Here is a 23,130-nt window from a genome sequence, read left to right on the forward strand (position 1 = left end):
TAATTGGAGCTTATTGAAGTTAGGTTCCCACTCTCCCACAGAGACCGGAAGATAAGGATGCTCCAAAGGTTGTTTCCCAGGTCATTGAAAAAGACATTCCTGGGTCATAAAACTAGCAAGAGGCTGGGAGAAAATTTACATTTCAAAGGTGCAGAGGGAAAAAAAAATACAAGTTTTCCAAAGTAAATGCTCTAGGAAAAGGAGATGGGAAGGAGGGTCTTGAGTCAAGAAGAAGCCTATCCAAATTTAGTTAAACTAGAGTTTATCTCAGTCAAGTGAGATATACACTATTTTATTTTTCCACTAAAACCTAGGAATTTATTATTTTTAGTTGTTAAAGTTATCCCAGTTCACACACTTCGGTGAGAGGAAGACCCAAACAAACAATTCATCTCAGCCCTTTTCTCAGTGTAGTGATATACTAGCTATTGGACAATACCTACTTAATTTTATTAAATTAAAACTTTTTTCAAAGGGTTGCATATTCAATCATCTCTCATCTTTTCCTCTAAATATTCACCTTTACTTTCAACCTATGTGGAAACTTGAACATCAACCAATTTTGAAAAATCACTCCTAAGATTGCTAAGAGCTTCAGATTCTATTTTCTCTTGTTTCTTGTGATATTTCATAGACCCTTCCATTTTAGCACTGAATCTCATTAACTTTCCACATGAAGCTCCTCCCTGTTCCATGTTTCCCATTTTGGTGAATGAAATCACCGTCCACCCTATTGCACATGCCAAGGGCTCAAGGACCAGTTTAGACTCCTTCCTCTGACTTACTCTTTGCACGTCAATAAATACTTTTGATTCTCCTTCCAAATACCTTGCACGTTCTGCCTATCTCTGCTATAGCCTTATTTCAGAATCTGATAATGCCTTTCCTAGATAGTTGTAACAATCTCCTAACTGATCTCACTAAATCCAGGTGTAGTGCTGCAATCTATTTTACATGAAAGTTTTGTTTAAATGAAAGTCTTATCTTTTATCTATATATTGCCATGGTTCACTTTCTGTATTGGAGCAAACCAGCTCCTTTTCTAATCTTCTCTCATCACTTTTTTATTCCCCAGAAAAGGTATTTGCATTACTTTATGCTAACTCAATCCTCTACGCATTTGCATGTGATGTTGCTTTCATTTACAATATCTTCCCTCAGTTTTTCTGTTGGTGAATTCTGACTCATTCTTGAGTTCATCCTGTTTACTCTTCAAATTAAACATAATCTCTTCTATGAAGCATGTATTCATTTCCTTTTCTAGGCTCCTTGTACTGTGGACATACCTTTGTTACAAAACTTGACATTTTTACCTTTTGTTAATGTTTCTGTCGTTTGCACCTTGGGCACTGTGAGGAGAGGAAAAAGACTATCTTAATGTCAGTTGGAAAGAATTTTTCTAGAGTCAAACTGCCTTTGTTCAAATCCTTGACAGCTCAGATGCAAATTATTTAAATTCCTTACACATCAGCTTTCTTATCTGGCTAGATTATTTTGAGCATTATACAAAATAATCCAAGGGTGCCTGACACATAGAAAGCATTCCATAAATGTTCATTTGTAGAAGTAGTACAAATGCCACACAAGCACACACCTGCCACACAAAGGCATGTCAAAGAACTGAAATATTAATTAATGAAAGATGAATGAATGAATGAATGAATGGGACTTTGAAAATGCTTCTTTATGGCCTTGGTTCTCTTTTTGCTTTCTGTATATTCCAATTTTTTCTTGTTCAGCCAGGAGTAGTTATTGTTTTTTAGAGAAATCCTTTTTAAAGTGTAGTATCTTCACACCTGGAGATATACAAGCTCATTTTTGGTTAAAAAAATGTATAAGATTTTCTTAAATTTCGATAGGTACATAATTAACTACATAGGCAATGTATGGATATGGCAGCATTGTTAAATTTGAGTAACTAACTTTTTGGGTTTTTTTTAGTTCTAGTTTACTCATATTGCAGTTAGATTTCTTTACAGATAAAATATTTGTAATTAATAATATTTTTAGGCCAGGCACGTTGGCTCATGCCTGTAATGCCACCACTCTGGGAGGTCAAGGTGGGTGTATCACCTGAGGTCAGAAGTTCAAGACCAGCCTGGCCATGGCAAAACCCTGTCTCTACTAAAAATACAAAAAAAATTAGCCAGGCGTGGTGGTGCATACCTGTAATCCCAGCTACTCCGGAGGCTGTGGCAGGGGAATCACTTGAACCCAGGAGGCAGAGGTTGCGATGAGACGAGATCATGCAATTACACTCCAGCCTGGGCAACAAGAACGAAACTCCATCTCAAAAAAAAAAAAAAAAAAAAAGAATAAATGAAAAAACAATAATAATAATATTTTTAGGTTTTTGTTCCAAAACTCTGGGCAGCTTTTTTTTTTCTTCAGCTGTTTTTTTGTTTTGTTTTGTTTTTCTACATTTAGTCTCTCCTTTCTCCTGCATTTTATTTACTCCATGCTCTTCCACTGTTGCTACACCATGACGTCTCCTTACTGACATTTTCCTCTCATGTGCCTGAGTGTCACTTTAATCATGAGACTTTTGCTGACCGACCCACATAAGCATGTCTCTCCCCTCTTGGGCATAGACCTTCTGGAGAGTCAGTTCCTATACTTTTGGAAGAATAATTTAGGGAAATTCCAACCCTTTAAGTGAGAAAGTAGCGCCTTCAGAAAATGTCAGAAGTAGAAGAAGAACCACAAGCAGGGTCACTATTCTGGAGAGTCATTTTGGGAAACAAACAGCAATCAATCACATCTTTAGGCTACTTCTTCACTTTAAAGCCCCCTCTTAACTCTGCCTCCCTCACATTTTGCACTGAGTGACTAGTCAGAATGCTTCTCAGTACTTTACTTTTTAATCCTTTATGGCCCATTACTCAACTGTTAATTTTATGACTATGTCGTCTAATGATGATTAGGTTGAATGAATGAATGCTTTTCTGGAACAATATGAGTTGCTGACATAATGAAGATTTGTGTCAGAAATACTCCATATTTTGAGGACTTTCTCTCACTAAAATGTTTAGCTCTGTCTTGTAAAATATGGTAATTTACGTGACTATTATGCACATAATTTCATTTTTGAAAGGCATAACCCTACAGGAAACCTAATTATGAGTCATCATAACTAGGAAGAGTAAATAATCCTCATGAAAATGACCTCCTTTAAAAGCTTTTTAGGAAACGAAATTAAATTCTACTAAGGAAGAAAACTTAGTTTTTATGAAGGTTCTCTGTCATACAAATAACATCTTTTGGCAATTTCACATAGAAAATGTTTTACTAAAAATGGAAATTTTACAGTAATGTTTAATTCCTAAGCCAATTTATAAATATTTACTATTACATTTGGGTTCCATCACGTTATTTAAAGAATAAAAATGAGTAAAGTAGTGTCTAGAGCAATTGTTTTCAGAAATTCTGTGAGACAAAGCAGAAAGAAATAAGCTCGGAAAAATATAAACACATGGGTAAGAGTTTAAATGGGAAGATTTAAAGAAAATAATGTGATAAGATACTGGGAATAGTGATGTATTAAAAAGTTGATCTAGTATACATTTAGCCTTTTTTTCTTTCCTGATAATTTTCAACATCTCAAATACTCTTTCCTCCATGTTCTCTTTTGTGTATACTTCCGGAAAGTAGAGCAGGCTAATGTAGCTGGGCTGCAGAGTGAAGGGGAGTTCCGAGACAAGGCTAGAGAATAAGCAACAGCTAGATCCTACAGAGCCTTATCAGGAAACACAGAAAGTTGTCACTGAAGGGCATGGTAAGCTTTGTGAATTAAATAAAAGAAAAAAAAATAACTGTATCTGTAGCATGGAGAATAGCGTAAATGCAGAGACCAGTTCAGAGGATATTTCCATACTCAGGGATGAGATTATGGTACTTTAAACTAAGACAAAAGCCATAGAGCTAGAGAAACAAGAGCGAGCTTCCAGATGGGTTGGATATGGGAGTAAATGGTAAAGATAATATAAGTATGAAAACTGAATACTTCTATCTTTCTAGTTTATGCAACTGGACAGATGGTGGTTTCATTTACCAATACGGGAAATAATGGAAGAGGGTCAGTACTAAGGCTTTGTTTTGCAAAAGTTGAGTTGAAAGTGATTTTAAAACTTTCAACATAGTGAACTTTGGCAATTTGCTCTCTCTAAAACTTGGTTTACACATCTCCAAAATGAGCATTTACACTAAATGATCTAATGAGTACTTACTGGAACTGCAATGCTATCATTATGGTTTCAATTATGTGTGAGTTTAGGGAAATCGGAGGATACAATATTTGAAATGATAAATAATATTTAAATTTGATATTAAAAAGAAAAGAGATCAAAATATAAAACAAAGAAAGGGGATAGATGTCTAGGAAATGATGTGATGAAACTGTAATTTGGAGGACATTATTCTGACAGCTGTACTAAAGTAAGAAAGAAAATAGCAGATGAGAAATAAGGTAAAAAGCTGACTCAATGAAGGCTTGAATTATAGTAGTGACTCTGGAAAATGGAAACTCAAACTGTTAGTGTATAAGATGAATTAGTAGAATTTGATAACATAAGTAAGAAAATAAAAGAGAAAGAGATCAAAACTAACAACTTGGGTTTTCTTTCAAGCTTTGAATACAAAGATAATGATGGAGAGACAAGAACATATGTAAGGGGTATTATTCATAGACTTAAGGATGAGCAGTTTATTACCTGACATACTAAATATAGCTATTTCATATTTTGAAAGGTAGATTACCTTTTTAGAAAAATCATCATTTTTGATGATGTACCATTACTTTCAAAAATAGTATTAACTATTTAATAAAGATATGCAGAGATTTTAAAAAATTTTTAGTGTTAAGAATAATATCTGTGATTTATCCTGAATGTTTTATTCTTACTTGTTCTCTGATTTAATTTTTCAGCCCCATGTGGTGGCCATTTTTCAGCTCCCAGTGGAGTGATTCTCTCACCAGGATGGCCAGGATACTACAAAGACTCTTTGAATTGTGAGTGGGTGATTGAAGCTGAACCTGGACACTCTATCAAAATTACATTTGAAAGGTCTCACAAATATTTTTTCTACTTTTAAAGAAAATATTATATAAAAAACTAGTTGACATTCTCTTTTGCATTTACCAAATCAATGTTTAATTTTATTGTAATAGTCAAATTGCTGTGTTTTGAATGCTTCCATCTGTTTGCCCCCTTTAACCTTTCAGCCTGTTTCCAAGTTAATTTTCTATTTGTTTAATGCTGTATCAGTGCTATTGAAATATGCAAGATCGACCTTTTTGCTTTATGTACATGCATACTACTAAGATACGAACATGTGACCTTTAACTTAATGAGTTTAGTTGTCCTATATTTTGAAGGGCCTGTGAATTCTGCTTTGCTAGGTTTCAAGAGGCAAAGGTGCCGTAAACACATTCAAATCAACACTGTAGTGCAGTCTAAGACACCTAGGCACGCTATCCATATGCTTTCACCTCTAAGTCCTTCTGAAAATGACTGTCATGTAGTATGTAGTAATGGTTCAACAGCTGACCTTTTATTTCCCCTAGAAAAATTAATATTACTGATCAAATAAACTATATTGTAAAAGGCAACAATATTGAATATTTTAAACATTAAAAGAATGAAACTTCTCATATGCTATTGAATCATAATTTATAAATCAAAATAGCTTTATCTATATAATCTCTCAATTATATCACTGACTTCTCTCATCTCCCAACCCCTTTCTTAAAAAACAAACAGATGAACAAAAAACTTCTTTAAGCATTAGAGACACATGAGAAACATATAAGTACAGCAGAATATATTTATTATTGACTGAAGATTGAATTTTACAAACCTAATATGATTCTTTCCTAACTCAAAAGATCCTTCATTGAATTTGTCCATCCATGCTAGTGTTAACATCTGCATGGGAGAGAACAGATTTCACTTTGAACAGATGTAAAGTATTAAACATTTCACATGGGTTCTTTCTACTGTTAAAAACCTTAGACAAGTTAAATTTAATCATGTTTATTTGAGCAAAGAACAATTCATGAATCAGGTAGCACCTTGAATCAGTATATATGAAGAGCTTCACATAGCAAGTGGGCAAAAAGTATTTATAGACCAAAAAAAAAAAAAAAGTGACATACAGAAATAGCTTGATTAGTTACAGCTTGGCATTTGCCTTGTATAGATATGATCTGATCAGTTGGTGGCCTATTATTGACTGAAACTTGGCTTCTGTAATTGGATGACACTCAGCTATTTATTACAAGATTATACTCTTAGTTAGCTTGCCCTGTCTTACACGAGAATTCAAAGTATGCAAGAGGTTTAAGCTAAACTTAATTTAACACTATCTTATTATAATCTACACGGTTTACTAGGGCTATATTAGTTTTCTATATTAGTTAGGGCTGCCATAACCAAGTGTCACAGACTGCGTGAGATAAACAACAGAAACTAATTTTCTCACAGATCTGGAGGCTAGAAGTTCAAGATCAAGGTGTACACAAGACAGTTTATTCTGGATTCTCTTTTTGCCTTGTAGATGGCTGTCTTCTCCATTTATCTTCATGAGATTTTCTCTCTGTGTGTGTTTATGTCCTGGATACCAGTAACATTGGATTAGGGTCCATTTATATGATCTCACTTTACCTTAATTACCCTTTTAAAGTCTCTTTCTCCAAATACTATCACATTCTGAGATACTACTAGTGGTTAAGATTTCAACATAGAAATTTGAGGGAACACAATTCAGTCCACAAAAATGATTTACACGTTTTTAAAGTTTTCATTTACATTCATTGGCATTTTTTGTTGTTGTTGTTATTTGGTTGAAACCATATCCCCTATTTATTGGTTTACATGACTTATGTTGCCATAGCAATTTTAGAAAGCTTGAAAAGCATCTTATTTATTCATTATTAAATATTTCTCCAATATAGTTGTTCCACGAATGTTGAACTAAAATTAACCAACCTTACTTTAGCACACAGAATTATATTTGGTTTGGAATATACGATAAAGCGTGATATGTATTGATTTGGAACAATAGGACAAGTATTTCATCCATATTTTTCAGTTTTTAAATTTAGTATTTTACATTTGAAAAACAAGTATATTTGTCAATCTATCGGAAATAATCTCATATATATTGATATGTCAAGTACATAATTTTTGTATTTCTACTTTTGGACTAAACATTATTTTGTATCAGATGGTGCAAAGGTAGTTGAAAAATATGTTATTTTCATATTTTATTTGTATCCATTCTTAGTATCTATCACCCAGATGACTTTCACCAGTCATTATCCTTCAATATTCAAGTAAAAAGACTTGACCCCCATCCCACGTACAAGGGAAATCTACTCTCTCCTACAATTTTCAAGGAATGCCTGGGGATGCTTTTGTTCACTTCTGGATTTAAATCCTGTCTCCAGAATCACCCTACGTAATAGAGACTGAGGCTGCTTCACTCTCTCAACATTACTCTTTTCATTTGTATCACTTTCTTTTGTTCTCACGAAAACCATAATGCAGGTAACAATGAAAGAGGACTATTGCACAATCCAGAGTCATTTAAGATTGAATAAGCCTACACTGTTCTAAATTTTCTTGATAACCCCCATCACAGGAATAATTGCTTGTATCTCTCCAATACCCTCTCTTATCCCAAACCATTCTTCAGCTTTAATCTCTTCTGCATCTTGAATCTTCAGTCCGCATTTCCCCCTTCCTTCTGCCCCTTCCGGTATATAGCAGGGTAAGTCTCAAAATACTTGTCACTTTATTATCCAGAGTGATTTAACTATTTGTTTTTCTGGGTGATGTTGGGGAGTGGGAATGGATCTTGCCTTTCTTTTGAAACATGCTATTTTTTTTTTAATCAAACAGCAGTGTTTTCTTATGAAGACATCACCCCTTTCCCACCTTCTAGTTAATTGAAACTGGAATGTTATTTTAAAATAAAATTTTCTTTTATTCTCTTATTCATTTTTAAAATACTATATAAGCCAAAAATAATATAACTAGAAAACTAGTTTAAGCTTTATGAATACAAAGTGCATTATTATGTTGAAAAGCATCTGCTGATTTGCTAATGAGAGTCACTAATCATCATTAAATAAATAAATACCTACTATCTTTCAGCTCAAAGTAGGCTAGAGTGGCCCACTTGACAAACAGTTTGATTGCCAAACAATGCCTGCAATTCAGAGAGCATCCATACTTTGACTTTTGATTTGGGACTTTTGTTTGAAGGCACTATTTTCTCTGTCCAAAATTCTTAGCATGTATCTTCTGTCCTTCCAACAGGCCAATATAGGCCTCTTTGCTGCTTTCCTGTCTTGTTTAAATACCTTTAGAATTCTCCAAAATGAATTCACTTGTACTGTATAGCCTATATTTGAAATTAGACCGTTTCAAACCTGACTTTCTGGTGAAATCTTTCCAGCCATTTTAATAAAATGTAACACTAGTTAAATAGACAAAAACTTAATTTAATTTCTATAAATAGAGTTACTTAGCATGTTTTACTCTGCCACTTTCTTATTCTCTTATCTATTGATTAAGACACAAATCTTTTAAATTAGGCTAGAAGCAAGAAAGTCTAATTGAAAAGTGATTTTCAATGTAGGATTTGTGCACAGGAACAATAATCAGTCTTGTAAATAGATCAGAATAGGCCTGGAGTGAGGAATGTTTCCTACAGTTTAAAGATTTTGGCTTCTCCCCATGAACATCACCAAGCTGGACTTGTCAACTGTGCCTCGTTTCTTAATCATGAAATTACCCACTCACATAAATTGTAATCTCATGGCTCCTTCCACATCCCTAATACCAATCATTAAACAGTCATTCTTTGTTAATTGTCCCAAACACTGGAATAATCAGGAGATAGAATGCTTTAAGAATTTATTAATGATATTTTCAGTATTTTAGAATAAACAGAACACATTTATATCCACATATTTATTTTGAATCTACCTTATACAAATAAAATAAAATTAAGTCCCAAGTTCTTCTAACTGTTGTAAACTGAAATAAAGCTCCTTTTGGGGCTTGAGCCTTCTATTCGCCCTTCCTTTATTTCCACCCCAAATCCTATAAGATTATTGAATTGGAGCTATTTGAAGAAAAAATTCCTTAAATATCTTCTTCTATTTATTCTTTTCTGAAGACCTTTTAAGGGTATGAGATTTTGGTTGAGGGCTGTCTAAACTCCATGTGCTTTGCCAGAAAATTGATTATTTTAATAATCTATATCATACAAAGCTATCATATAGTTAGCAGTAACTCAGTATTAAAGGGATGAACAAGGTATTTCAATTTAAAAAATAAGTGAATTTTATCCATTAGGGTAGCAATATAAAATAAACACTTTGAAATCAGACATAAGTATGTCTACTACATCCTTGATCAGTGGCCTTATAATGTCTTGGTGCTTTATTTTTCTCTAGAGATTGTTTTGAGAAATAGAATATCATTTCTAAAATATCTAACACAAACTAGATTCTTGAAAATATCTAATTCCCTTCTGATTTCCAGACAAACCCTTGTAAGGACACTTAATTGCCAACTTTTTAATAATTCCTCTTATTCTGAGAATATTGTCGTAGAAGTTGGTTCCAAGAAATGATTTATTAGAGTCATGTCACTTACTTTCCACTACTCATGAGTCATTTAAATGTGTTGAAAATAAAATTTGTAAAACCCGGATAATATAATTAAGATGGTGGCATAGCTATTTTGTAGTTTTCTGTCTATATTCTCAAATGAGAAAATGATTAAAATTAACCTACAGAAAAAAATATTATTTACAAATGTGTTATTTATTTTCTCTTTGAGATTGTCTCAACAGCTTGTCAATAAAACTGTAAGAAATACGATTTCCTGTTAAATACAAAACAAAATAGCAGTAACACCAACACACATGTTTTTAAAACCATTTACCTCTTCTTAACATATCCAAACATTTAGCAATTCTTGCTCTCAGATGTGCAAAGGAATTTTTGTTTTTGTTTATTCCCACAGTTTCTAAATTTTCTCAATATCCAGCAACTGCTAAGTCTAAGACGTATTCATTTTATTATCAATCGTTCAAAATGTATCTTTCTATTCCTTTTTCCTATCCGCAGCTCCCTGAATGCATGTTATCACTATCAGTCTTTCAGAGAATAATTTTTTTTAAGTTAATGAGGACTATTTCAATTTGGTTAGGAAGGGTTTGGATTACATCAAGAATGTTTTTTAAAGACAACAAAAATTGAATAAGATTAGATCCAATTTCATTTATAATAACATTTAGTGCTACCATATTTGTTTAGCGTAAACAATAAATTTAATTTCATAAACAAACAAGAGATAGAGGCAATTCATGAGAAATTTATACAACTATTTTAAAACAGAAAGTGAAAGAAATTCAATTTATTGTGTAACCCTATCTCATTTTGCTTGTTATTAGAATGTATTTTTATAGTTCCTTAGGACAAATCTGCAATGATTTTCTTTTTAAAGATTCACTAGTACTGAATACATGTTATTTATATCACCAGTTAATGTTGCTATTCTATTAAGAATTAAGTCTCTTTATGTTTCAATTCAAAGTAATGCCTGACTCTTCTGTGCATTTTAATTTGGCTGTTGTCAGCTGACTAGCTATCAAAGTGAAACTCCAGTTTCAATCTTCACAATAGACTGACTACGAAGCAACCAAATAATAGGTTGACAATTTCTTTTTTTCTTCCTATTTTTTTTTTTTTTTTTTTTTTTTTTGAGACAAAGTCTCACTCTGTCGCCCAGGCTGGAGTGCAGTGGCGTAATCTCAGCCCACTGCAACCAAAAATCTAATAAGATCAGACATCATAGAATAGAGGTTAGAGTCAGGGAGACTTGGTTTTGATGCCTTCTTCTGCACTTTAAGATAATGTGATACTATTTAAGTTTTGAAGGTGGCTGGGTGCAGTGGCTCACACCTGTAATCCCAGTACTTTGGGAGGCCGAGAGAGGTGGATTACTTGAGGTCAGGACTTAGAGACCAGCCTGGCCAAGATGGTGAAACCCCGTGTCTACTAAAAATATAAAAATTAGCCAAGCATGGTGGCACACACCTGTAATTCCAGCTGCTCAGAAGGCTGAGACACGAGAATTGCTTTAGTCCAGGAGGCTGCAGTGACCTAAGATGGCACCATTGCACTCTAGCCTGGGTGATGGAATGAGACTCTGTCTCAGAAAAAAAGAAAGAAAGAAAAAAAAGGTTTGAAGGCTGTGATGTTCTTACTTGGAAAGTGAGTTCAATAATATGAGCTACGCCATAGAGTTAATGGGAGGATTACATAAACTAATGTAGATGAAGTCTTTAGTAGAGCTGCTGACACTTTAATAAACATCAAATGTATCATCATTAGTTACTACCTACTTAGAACTGTTGTTTTCAAATACAAACTTTATCACGTGTTTAATGGCTGAAATAGATTTATCCAAAAATTTTGTACAAATATTATGTATCAATAAAAAACACTTGAATAAAAAATAATTATAAAAGCAGATGTCAAATTTGAAATGTATACTTATTAAGATGAGAATCTAATTATCTGATTGAAAATAAATGTAAACCACATAGTTTTCTATAAAAATGAGGAAGGCAACCAAAGATAACTCCAAAAATATGTTTGGTTCATGAACAGGCCAGTTAAAAGATAATTTATAATATTTGAAAGAAGATAATTTATAGTATTTGATCTTTCAAATCTTTGATCTTACTTAGGAACAACAAGTATATACACATAACTTTTTAATAATAATTTTTCATAGGAATAAGAGCTTATACCTTTGGTATTCACAAATGATGGTGTCTTAAATGATATCTTAGATATTAGATAAGCTAAAGAAAATTATAATATAAAATGGAAAAATTTTAAATAGGAATTTAAATAGCAGTCTAAAGTATTATTTCCCTATATAGTGTTTATTCTAAATCTATTTTCACATGTGTCTTTTAACCTTAGATTTCAGACTGAACTAAATTATGATGTTCTGGAAGTTCATGATGGGCCAAATCTTCTGTCACCCTTGCTTGGATCTTACAATGGCACCCAAGTGCCCCAGTTTCTATTTAGTAGCAGTAATTTTATATACCTTCTATTTACAACAGACAACAGTCGTTCCAATAATGGCTTCAAGATTCACTATGAAAGTAAGTAATGATAAAATGTTTTGATTTCCTCATTCTGTTTGTTCTACATTTTGTATTATTATAGTTTTACTAAAAGAACTAGTAGCTTTATTTATTTTAAATCAAAACTTTCCTTCATCTATAAGAATGTTAATGCTTTATAAGGTAAGGTGTGTGTTTTAGTAAATTCTGCAATAGATTTTCCAGCAATATCTATCTAATATCATTATGAAGCAAAATACTAAAGAAATATCAGAAGCATCAAATCATTATTTGAAAATGAGTTTGTGTACCAATTATTTGTGTATAGTTCTGAAAAGCAGATAATAGGCAGTAATTGCCAGCCTGAGATATATATAAACAATAACTTTTTTAGCATTTACTTTACAAATTCAGTTATTCTTTTATAGTTTCCTCACATTGATTGCACATATTTTCCATTTAAAATATTTAATTTTATTATTTTGCATAAAATTCTGAAAATCATATTAAAATTAAAAAGCAAACTGTGTACACATATATTTAAATAGGATTAATATAAGTAGAGACAACTATATTAATACAAGCTATAATTCAGACTGTTGGAATCATTATAATCCCTATTAAATCTAATGGTTTTGTTTAAAAACTCTAAAATATTTTTGATTTTTGAAAAATTTTGATGCTGATATGAACACAGAAATGAGCTTTTTTTCTTTATAAACATTTTGTACATGTCTGGCTATATTGCATAAGATTTATATGTGTGCAAACATATAAATTTACATATGCATACTTTTTCATCATGAATGCATAGCCATATACTTTTACATGAAATGCACTTTTGATAAATGAATCTTAACAACACACTTAAGAGGGTTATTAAAATGTCTTTATTTCAAATGCAGATATTATTTCTTTTAATATTCAAGTTGATTATGACCCTTTCCCCCTCAAGAAGAAATTTCTGCATTTCAAATATATAGTTTTGTATTTGCTGTTGGGCATCTATCTTCAATACATATAGTCAATGGACTCATGGGTTTTTTAAAATAATTGTCAATATAGAGGCCGGGCGCGGTGGCTCAAGCCTGTAATCCCAGCACTTTGGGAGGCCGAGGCGGGTGGATCACGAGGTCAGGAGATCGAGACCCTCCTGGCTAACACGGTGAAACCCCATCTCTACTAAAAATACAAAAAACTAGCCGGGCGAGGTGGCGGGCACCTGTAGTCCCAGCTACTCGGAGGCTGAGGCGTGAGAATGGAGGGAACACGGGAGGCGGAGCTTGCAGTGAGCCGAGATCGCACAACTGCACTCCAACCTGGGCGACACAGCGAAACTCCGTCTCAAAAAAAAAAAAAAATAATAATAATAATAATAATAATTGTCAATATAGATCCATTACTTTTTAAAAATCATCTTATCTACAGTATTGTTTAACTATATTAACTTCTCATTATTTTGAGCTTTGTGGAATGAAAGTATACTTTGCGGCCGGGCGCGGTGGCTCAAGCCTGTAATCCCAGCACTTTGGGAGGCCGAGACGGGCGGATCACGAGGTCAGGAGATCGAGACCATCCTGGCTAACACGGTGAAACCCCGCCTCTACTAAAAAATACAAAAACTAGCCAGGCGAGGTGGCGGGCACCTGTAGTCCCAGCTACTCAGGAGGCTGAGGCAGGAGAATGGCGTAAACCCGGGAGGCGGAGCTTGCAGTGAGCTGAGATCCGGCCACTGCACTCCAGTCCGCGCGACAGAGCGAGACTCCGCCTCAAAAAAAAAAAAGAAAAAGAAAAAAAAAAGAAAGTATACTTTGCAAAAATAATTGTAAAATGCAACAAGAGAATGCACATATACGTGGGGGTTCAAATGAACTAAAGTGCCATAACTGAGATTTTTAGTCTAGCATGTATTTATTAAACCTGAGTCAAATTAGTCATTTAGAAAAATCTACTTCAAAACTGATCCTCACTAGTAATTAATTGATATTAATATGCAGGCAGCTTTTCTTTTTTTTTTTTTTTTTTTTTTTTTTTTGAGACGAAGTCTCGCTCTGTCGCCTAGGCTGGAGTGCAGTGGCGGGATCTCGGCTCACTGCAAGTTCCGCCTCCGGAGTTTACACCGTTCTTCTGCCTCAGCCTCCCGAGTAGCTGGGACTACGGGCGCCCGCCACCTCGCCCGGCTAGTTTTTTTTTTTTTGTATTTTTTTAGTAGAGACAGCTTTTCACTGTGTTAGCCAGGATGGTCTCGATCTCCTGACCTCGTGATCCACCCGTCTCGGCCTCCCAAAGTGCTGGGATTACAGCCTTGAGCCACCGCGCCCGACCAGGCAGCTTTTCTTTTAGTCCATTGCAGTATCCTTTACCCAGTAAATCATATCCAATCCCATTCCACCCAGGGTATGTGGTCTTTATCAGAAACAGGACTATTTTAAAGATTAAATGAAACAAAACATGCAAAGTGTTTTGCATAACTGGTAACATGCAGCATAACTGGTAACATGCAGTGTGTTCTCAATAAATGATAGCCTTTACATTTGTCCTACAAAAGCTAGTCAGATAAGGAATAAAAATAAGAAGGCCTGCTCAAATGCATACCTTCAGTTAGCGTTTGTCACTTACAAGTTCTTAGTGTCATAGTCCAAGTTATTTTCGAGGGCTAGTGCCTTAAAGGGCAAAGTGGAAGCTGAGAGCTGAGAAATGTTGAGGTTGATTAGAGACACACTTGGTGTTAATTTGGTCAAATCTGGCAAGATGCATTGTATTTAAATTTGTCTTTAAGAAATCACTTTCTCTCATTCTATTAGTCTTGTGGTATATTTACTCGTGTGAAATAATCTCCAACATCATAAATCCTTTCTTATCAAGAAACAAACAAAAGCCTTTTCATTCATCTCTTTCTTACTGTTTCCCAAGCTGAAGGTAACTAAACTATATTTTTCAAATGAACCATTCACAAACCTCAAAATCAGTAGATTACTAATGAGATCATTAACAATACATTTGGCATTTGCTGTATTTCTATTTTTTAAATCAATTTCGTTGAAAGTGAAAGTAATTTGTCTTCCCCAGGCAATCAAAATCCGATAGTAAGGAATGTTTGCAATGCCACCACTGCTTATACTCCAAGTTTCTGTTATATTGCCTTTCCCAAGGCATTTTTTACCCCATTCTGTCTGCCCCTCAAAACATGGGGATTACAAAAACTGTATCAATAAGATAAGGTTGGCTGAGTGCAGTGGCTCACGCCTGTAATCCCAACACTTTGGGAGGCTGAGGCAGGTGGATCATGAGGTCAGGAGTTCAAGACCAGCCTGACCAACGTGGTAGAAACCCCATCTCTACTAAAAATACAAAAATTAGCTGGGCATGGCGGTGCATGCTTGTAATCCAAGCTACTCGGGCTGAGGCAGGAGAATCACTTGAACCCAGGAGGTGGAGGTTACAGTGAGCCGAGATCACACCATTGTACTCCAGCCTGGGTGACAGAGTGAGACTCCAGCTCAAAAAAAAAAAAAAAAAAAAAAAAAAAGAGATAAGACTATTTATAGGTTTCGGCGGCCGGGCGCGGTGGCTCAAGCCTGTAATCCCAGCACTTTGGGAGGCCGAGACGGGCGGATCACGAGGTCAGGAGATCGAGACCATCCTGGCGAACACAGTGAAACCCCGTCTCTACTAAAAATACAAAAAACTAGCCGGGCGAGGTGGCGGGCGCCTGTAGTCCCAGCTTCTCGGGAGGCTGAGGCAGGAGAATGGCGTAAACCCGGGAGGCGGAGCTTGCAGTGAGCTGAGATCCGGCCACTGCACTCCAGCCTGGGCGACAGAGCGAGACTCCGTCTCAACAACAACAACAAAAAAAAAAAAAAAAAAAAAAGACTATTTATAGGTTTCAAAACACGTTAAAATTATAACAACATAAAGTAGACTTTAGGAATATAATTTATTTTTATTTTTGTAGTTTTTTCCCAGGAAAAATCACATCTGTTTATTATGTTGTATTGCTTGAAATATGACTATAATTAAGTCTTGGATATCTAAATATTATACACATTTTAAAATTGAAAATGGGTACAGAACAAACCTGTAGACATATATTCACCTCCAGATATATGTTTTTCATATGAATGTCTAGATATATTTTCCAATTAAGGAAAATGTTAGACATCTAAAAGAATGTACAATTTATGACCAATAGATATTTGAGGGGAGGAGTAGTAGAAACAGAAACATAAAATGTTCAAACTTTTTTTACATAAATAAGAAAAATGTCTATTTGGGGATTCTACTTTTTTAAAAAAAACAAGCTCTATGAAGCAGTAAGGAAAAAGATAAAATGTTAATGTCATTTGATATAATGCAGACATGAACTTCTGAAAATTATGTACATTGCCAAAATTTAAGAATTTTCTAAAACTGGCTGGGCGCAGTGTCTCACACCTGTAGTCCCAGCACTTTGGAGGCCAAGGTGGGAGTATTACTTGAGGTCAGGAATTTGAGACCAGCCTGGCCAACATGGTGAAACCATGTCTCTACTAAAAATACAAAATTTAGCCAAGGGTGGTGGTGCATGCCTATAATTCTAGCGACTTGGGAGGCTGAGGCAAGAGAATTGATTGCTTGAACCCAGGAAGCAAAGTGGAGGCTGCAGTGAGCCAGGATTAGCCACTGCATTCCAGCCTGTACGATGGGCGAGACTCCATCTAAAGAAAAAAAAAAAGGAATCTTCTAAAACTACTTACCAATTATGTTTTAGTATTTAATAATGACTGTTAATAAATAGTACTGATATCAGTTCATCATGATGTTTCTCATTTTCTCAAGTTTGCAACATTTCCATTGCCTTGAGTTATGCCTTGAGTTATTTGTTTGTCAATCAATTATGAACTATTTCTTTAGATTTATTTTGTGACTCTTAGATCAATGCGGAAGTGGAAGACATAAAATAAATACATCATCTTACTTTATCAGTTGAAAAGCCAAGAAAGGAAAACGAATTATTAACCCCATATATTTGTTGACCTTTACTATAGGTCAATGACCAAAAGCATTACAATCACTTTTGAATAATTAAATTTTACTGTAATTTACATTGTATATGACCACTGCAACCCCCATTTCTCTGATTTTAGAAGATTTTACTACAATGTTAGAGTTTCATGTAAAGGAAAGTTATATGTAACCTGGAACATTGGGGAAAATTGAAACCTAAAGGAAGAGGATCTAAACTTTTCTGTTAAAGATTGAGAAGATTGTGTACGTTAAGGGGATAACTGAAGGTATTCCTACAAGACAAAGCCTAAAACTAATGAGGAGACTTATCTGATTGATATAAAGAATGACCACTGGGAGATAATGACAAAAATTTAGAATAGTAAAGTCTAATTTGGGAATCTTAATTTTCAGGGTGACGACTTTGAACATGGTGCCATTAGCCATCGGGTATTAAAGCTGTGAAAAAACATGTTTTGGCTATACGTATGTCCAACATTTTATATAGACTAAATTGGAGATGAAAGATACTGAAAAACATGCTAGATGTTATTGTTTATTTCATAAACTTGAGGTGATGAGGGCCTTGCATAGGGTAAGACAAATAATACTTGACATGATTCTTTTCAATGAGAATGGATTTCAGACATACTTTGTGGAGGAAAAAAGTGAGGAGTCAAAGACGAATAAGAGTTTTAAAGCACTGGGTGCTGGCCAGGTGCATTGACTCACGCCTGTGGTCCTAGCACTTTGGGAGGCTGAGGTAAGCAGATTACCTGAGGTCAGGAGCTTGAGACCAGCCTGGGCAACATGGTAAAATTCCGTCTCTACTAACAAGACAAAAAATTAGCCGGGCATGGTGGCCTGTGCCTGTAGTCCCAGCTACTCAGGAGGCAGAGGCAGGAGAATTGCTTGAACCCAGCAGGTGGAGGTCACAGTGAGCCAAGACTGTGCCACTGCACTCCAGCCTGGGTGACAAAGCAAGACTCTGTCTCAAAAAAAAAAAATGCACTGGGTGCTTAGAAAAATAATGGTATCACTTAGAAGAGGAACTTAGCAGATAAAAGTAATTGTGTTGAAGATAAAACTGTCTCTATTGTATTTTAGTTTTTCATTAAAATAACAGCATTTAGATGACGTGAATATGCTTGATAAATATACTTAAAATGTACAATTTCCCTCTTTAAAATTAAACTTCTATTTTGTACCATTTTGTTTAGCCTCATTTTTGAATTGGGTAACTAATACAAATAAATATTTTCTCATATAAATGTGATTTATATTAAAAATGTTAATGACTAATTTTGGAATATAGAAATAGTAGTTATTCATTGCTTAAATATCCTATATAGGAAGAAAAAAATAATAACTTGGTATACTTTATACCAGTGATTCTTAATTGAGTGTTGTTGCACCCAAAGAAATGTGTAGCAATATCTGGAGATATTTGTTATTGTCATGGCTGGAGAAGTGCTACTGGCATCGAACAAGTGGGGGCCAGGAATGTTTCAAGAAAACATTGTCATGGCGTGATCTCAGCTAGAGACTGTAAATTGTAAGGAAGATATCAGGAGACACTGAAGTGTACTATAGACTATTGATAACAGCAACAGTTAACCACCAGAGGAAATGTACTAATTGGTTTTTCTTAGAACGGTTCTGGTGTTCATACTTTCATATGCCTTGCAAAATGCCTCTACTCTTTTTCTTTTTCCTTTAGTAATTAGAATATTTTGTATAATATTTAGAACGGTGCTTGGAATATAATAAATTCAAGAAATGTTGACTATCACTGATTATTATTGTGATATATGTGTATATATACACAAAATTTAAAACAATACAAAGTTTTACAGATAGTTATACATTTTCATCAAGTTCTTATATAATTAAATGACCTGAATTTGATCCTTAATGGTAGGAAATGAAAAAACAAATTTACTAAATAAATTGTTGATTTTAAAAATGAAGTACGAGTACCTTTATTTGTAAAAATCGCTGCTTGTAACTGTTTGAAGAACTAGGAATGATTTCAGCAAATCCGAACTCCATCAAGCTTACTCTTTATTTTCTTCCCTTTGTTTTCCAGGTGTTACAGTGAACACCTATTCTTGCTTGGACCCTGGAATACCTGTACATGGCCGTCGCTATGGTCATGATTTCTCCATTGGCTCTACTGTTTCATTTAGTTGTGATCCAGGATACAGGTTGAGTCATGAAGAGCCCCTTCTATGTGAAAAAAACCACTGGTGGAGTCATCCACTTCCAACCTGTGATGGTAATAACTCATTTGACATGCAAAATATGCTGATTTAGAAACAGAAAAATCAGGTTTTTTTATGTGGGATTTGACATAATTATAAATCTTTTAGATTTTTTAAAGGTTCTTTTGTTTTCTGGCAAATTTATGTTATAAAACCATTCATGAAATAAAGACTGTTGCTAATCAGCCAAACTTACTCCATGCCTAAAAATACTATCTATGTATCTACCCTGTTTGTATTTGCATATATATTTAAAACTCACCTATGTAACTATTTTAAGAACATACAGTGGACCTTTTGAAAACAGCCTTGAAAATGCCAAATTGGTATGAGAAGAAAGCCCTGAAAAAAATGCAGCATTCGCTTCCTGCCTTGAATGACAACATGTCCCAGTTCAAATGGAAAGCCAGCTTGTCTACCCAAATTCTAACCAGCTACACAGCACCATGGTAGTTTACTCAGACTACCCTGTTGTGTCAAGTTCCTAGTTATAATAAATAGTATATCAGTGTGATTGTGACAGAAACCCATCTCTAACTGGTATTTAAAAATAAAAACAAGCTGTTGTTCAACTGTTCAAATAGTAGAAAAGGCAAGGTGGGATACCTCTCATTGCTAATAAGAAGTATAAGTATAAATTCAAAACTTTTTAAGAATTTCTCTATCTTTCACCTAGACTTTTCTTTGAGATTCACATAATTGTCTTATATTACAGCCAGGTTTTTTCCATGTGAGGAATTGGCACTAGTGTATACACTCTTGGGAGATGGAAGTTCTTAGTCCTGTATCTTCAGATTCAGAGAGGAATGAGAGCTCTTCCCTATTATTCTAATTACAAAAATCCCAGGGAAGTTGTTCAATTGGTCCATATCTAAACTAGTAACTATAGTGAAGAAGAAGGGCCCATTATGGTTGACTTTGTCTTGGTCATGTGCTCATCTATCCCTGTGGTTGAGACAAACCATGGTGGTATAAAGGTCCTATGTTTGTCAGACCCTAATAAAACTACAATGTTGGCCTGAATGAGGAGCATTCACCATGAAAGAAAGGTATAGAGGCAATATTGTAAGAATCAGGAAGATAAAAAGTAATGGGAAGCCCATCAACACACTTAACTTTTATTAATAATAAAAGCAAATAGATCCAGTTTTCCCAGGAGCAGCACAGGCCTTCATCATTTTTCGTCAGTGCAACAGCAATCATTTCTGAGTTTTTCAATCCAACCCCATGTTTCTCACTAAGGTTATTTCATGTTATATTCCATATCCAAAATTCTTAATGGCTTTTTATTGCTTAGAAATGAAAGCTCAAATGACTAATCATGGAATTCATGGTCCTTAACCTTGAGAAATCCATCCTTTTCCGTGATGTTTCCATCCTGCATTCTTACAATGCATCTTTATTTTAAAAGATCAAATCATGTTACTTTTAACCTCTGTTATGAACTGGCCTCCTCTTTTGCATTTCTATTTCATGTTGAGTATAACTGGACAAGGACTGAATTATATTTATTTTAAAAATGGCTAAGCTGTGTATAAAGCAGCTACTTAATAATTATTTTTTTTCTGTTGACTTGAACTGAACTCAACTATCATATCACCTAGTGAACAGATTTGATCAGACGCTTCCTTTAATAGAGACTTTTGTGCCAGAGGTAATTAGTACAACTCTCCTGAGGTAGCAAGGGAGAAACAGACAAACAGAAGTTCTTGCCCTGTTCCAGGAATGTAAACTTGATTGGCCTAGGTTGCCTAATGCTTGTGTACAGTGTGCTTCACTCTAATATACATCAGCTTTTGTGATGTCTTTGTATCCTATGATCAGCTGATTTACAAAGCAAACCAGACAATGTAGTTTGGTGGTAATAACAGTGATGACTAATATTTATTGAGTTTTTACCATGTGCTGATACTGCTACAGATGCTTTATGTATTTTAAGTCATTTTCTCTTCCAAGTAACTCTATAAGATAAGTGCTATTATGATCACCACTTGCAGATGAGGAAACTAAGGCAAAGGAAAATTAAGAACCTCACCGTGTGTCACCCCACTCGTTAATGGAAAAGTCAGAATTTAAATCCAGGAAGCCTAGATCCAGGTCCTGGGCACAAGGCTGCCACTACACTGTCACCTGCCCACATTCTACACAACAGGAAAATACTAAAATTCCTTAAAATGAAAGATAGATGATACATTTGTTACTCTTTCTCAGTGACGTCACATACTTATTTTAAGGACTTTATATGTAAATGTATATATTTATATATGATACAGCCATTTTAATAGTTTATAGATACTCTGTGCTACTTGGAATGCATAACTGAAAAACAGGACATTACCCTTTTTGCTATCAATTATACCAAAGAAAAAGAGTAATTTGATTTAATTCTATTTTCTGTTTATATGCTTAGATTTTGAAGTAAAAATGAATCCTTTCTTAATTCATATTTCACTATTGACTGAAGAACTTTGAACCTTGAACCACAAATTCTTTCATCAGATTCTGCACTAGGTTGTAAATTTAGTGCCTTATTTTTTTTTTTTAATTCCACTTCTTAAATAATTTCTCTGCTTCTTCTTTTAAACTTTTAGGTCTAGTTTTCAACAAGCAGCCAGAGTAAGCTTTTATAAACTAAAGCAAATCAGGACAACCCCTTACCTAGAACCTTCTTGCACCTTTCATCCCAAGCAGAGTAAAATCCAAAGACTTTTGCATGATTTGATTAACCCCAGGTATTCTGGGCCTTTACTACCTCCCGTACTTCATCCTTCACCACTCTCTTCCTCATTCATGCTACTCCATTCCAAGTACACGTGTCTCCTGAATAATTTTCCCAATATGAGAACCCTTTCTCATTCCTCCCATTCTGTCCCTCTAAGCCTCCCTTCCTTTTGTCCTGAATCAGGATTCTCCCACAGAACCATATGACTCACTCCCTAATTTCACTCACAAGTATATACTCAATACTTGCCTCAGTAATTATATGAAAGAGTAACCCCTTTCATGCCACTTAAATTTTACTTCCTAGTATTTTTCACTCTGTTTACATTATTTTTTAGTATTTATTGTCTCTTTACCTAACAGAATATACATGTCATGTAGTAGGTGCTCTGCTACACTCACTGTCATACTCCCAATGACAAGAAGAGTCCTTGTCAAACAGTTGGCACACAATAAATCTGTGTTGAATGAAAGAAAGCTACATTCTCCATGAAATGCACTTATGGAAATACTTTTGCTTGTGGTTTTGCATATATATTTTCTGGTTTTTGCCTTCATGAATTTTGTTCTTTTTCTCCTGGAGTGTTCTAGCCCTTCCCTCAACTATGTATGTCAAAATTGTAGTCAACTTTTAAAGGTTATGAACTTGATCATGCTTTTCCTGAACAAAGCAACTGGGCATAATCTTGACTTTTTCTAAACTCTGTAGCTCTCTATATTTACATGTCATTTATTGCTACCTTATAACCAGTTATTGATTTGTTAACTTAGTATTTATTAATTATACTGTATATACACTATAAAAAGACTGTTGAGCATAAACAGTGTCTACATTCTTCTTGAATGCATAACAGTTATACTCATTATCTTATTTTTCTTATATTCTTATAATCAAGAACCAGGTGTTCTTGTTGCTTTAACATGTATTTGTAAAAGATGTCCTGTGACACATAAGAGATTTGATTTAAAAAACAAACTTTTTTTTTTTTTACTGCCT

The 23,130-nt window shown here is 34.5% G+C and overlaps 1 protein-coding gene across 1 annotated transcript in view; it reads left to right on the top strand.

Moving 5' to 3' along the window:
• LOC117079070 (CUB and sushi domain-containing protein 3-like) overlaps window positions 1-23,130 on the top strand; it is a 230,638-nt gene that overhangs the window by 13,903 nt on the left and 193,605 nt on the right. The window contains exons 2-3 of the mRNA XM_033202697.1: window positions 12,014-12,201; window positions 19,238-19,426. Coding sequence (XP_033058588.1) covers window positions 12,014-12,201; window positions 19,238-19,426 — 377 coding nt within the window. The remainder of the gene's footprint in view (window positions 1-12,013; window positions 12,202-19,237; window positions 19,427-23,130) is intronic.

Source organism: Trachypithecus francoisi, unplaced genomic scaffold (assembly GCF_009764315.1).
Source record: "Trachypithecus francoisi isolate TF-2019V2 unplaced genomic scaffold, Tfra_2.0 Lachesis_group7, whole genome shotgun sequence".
In the NCBI taxonomy this organism is placed as follows: domain Eukaryota; kingdom Metazoa; phylum Chordata; class Mammalia; order Primates; family Cercopithecidae; genus Trachypithecus; species Trachypithecus francoisi.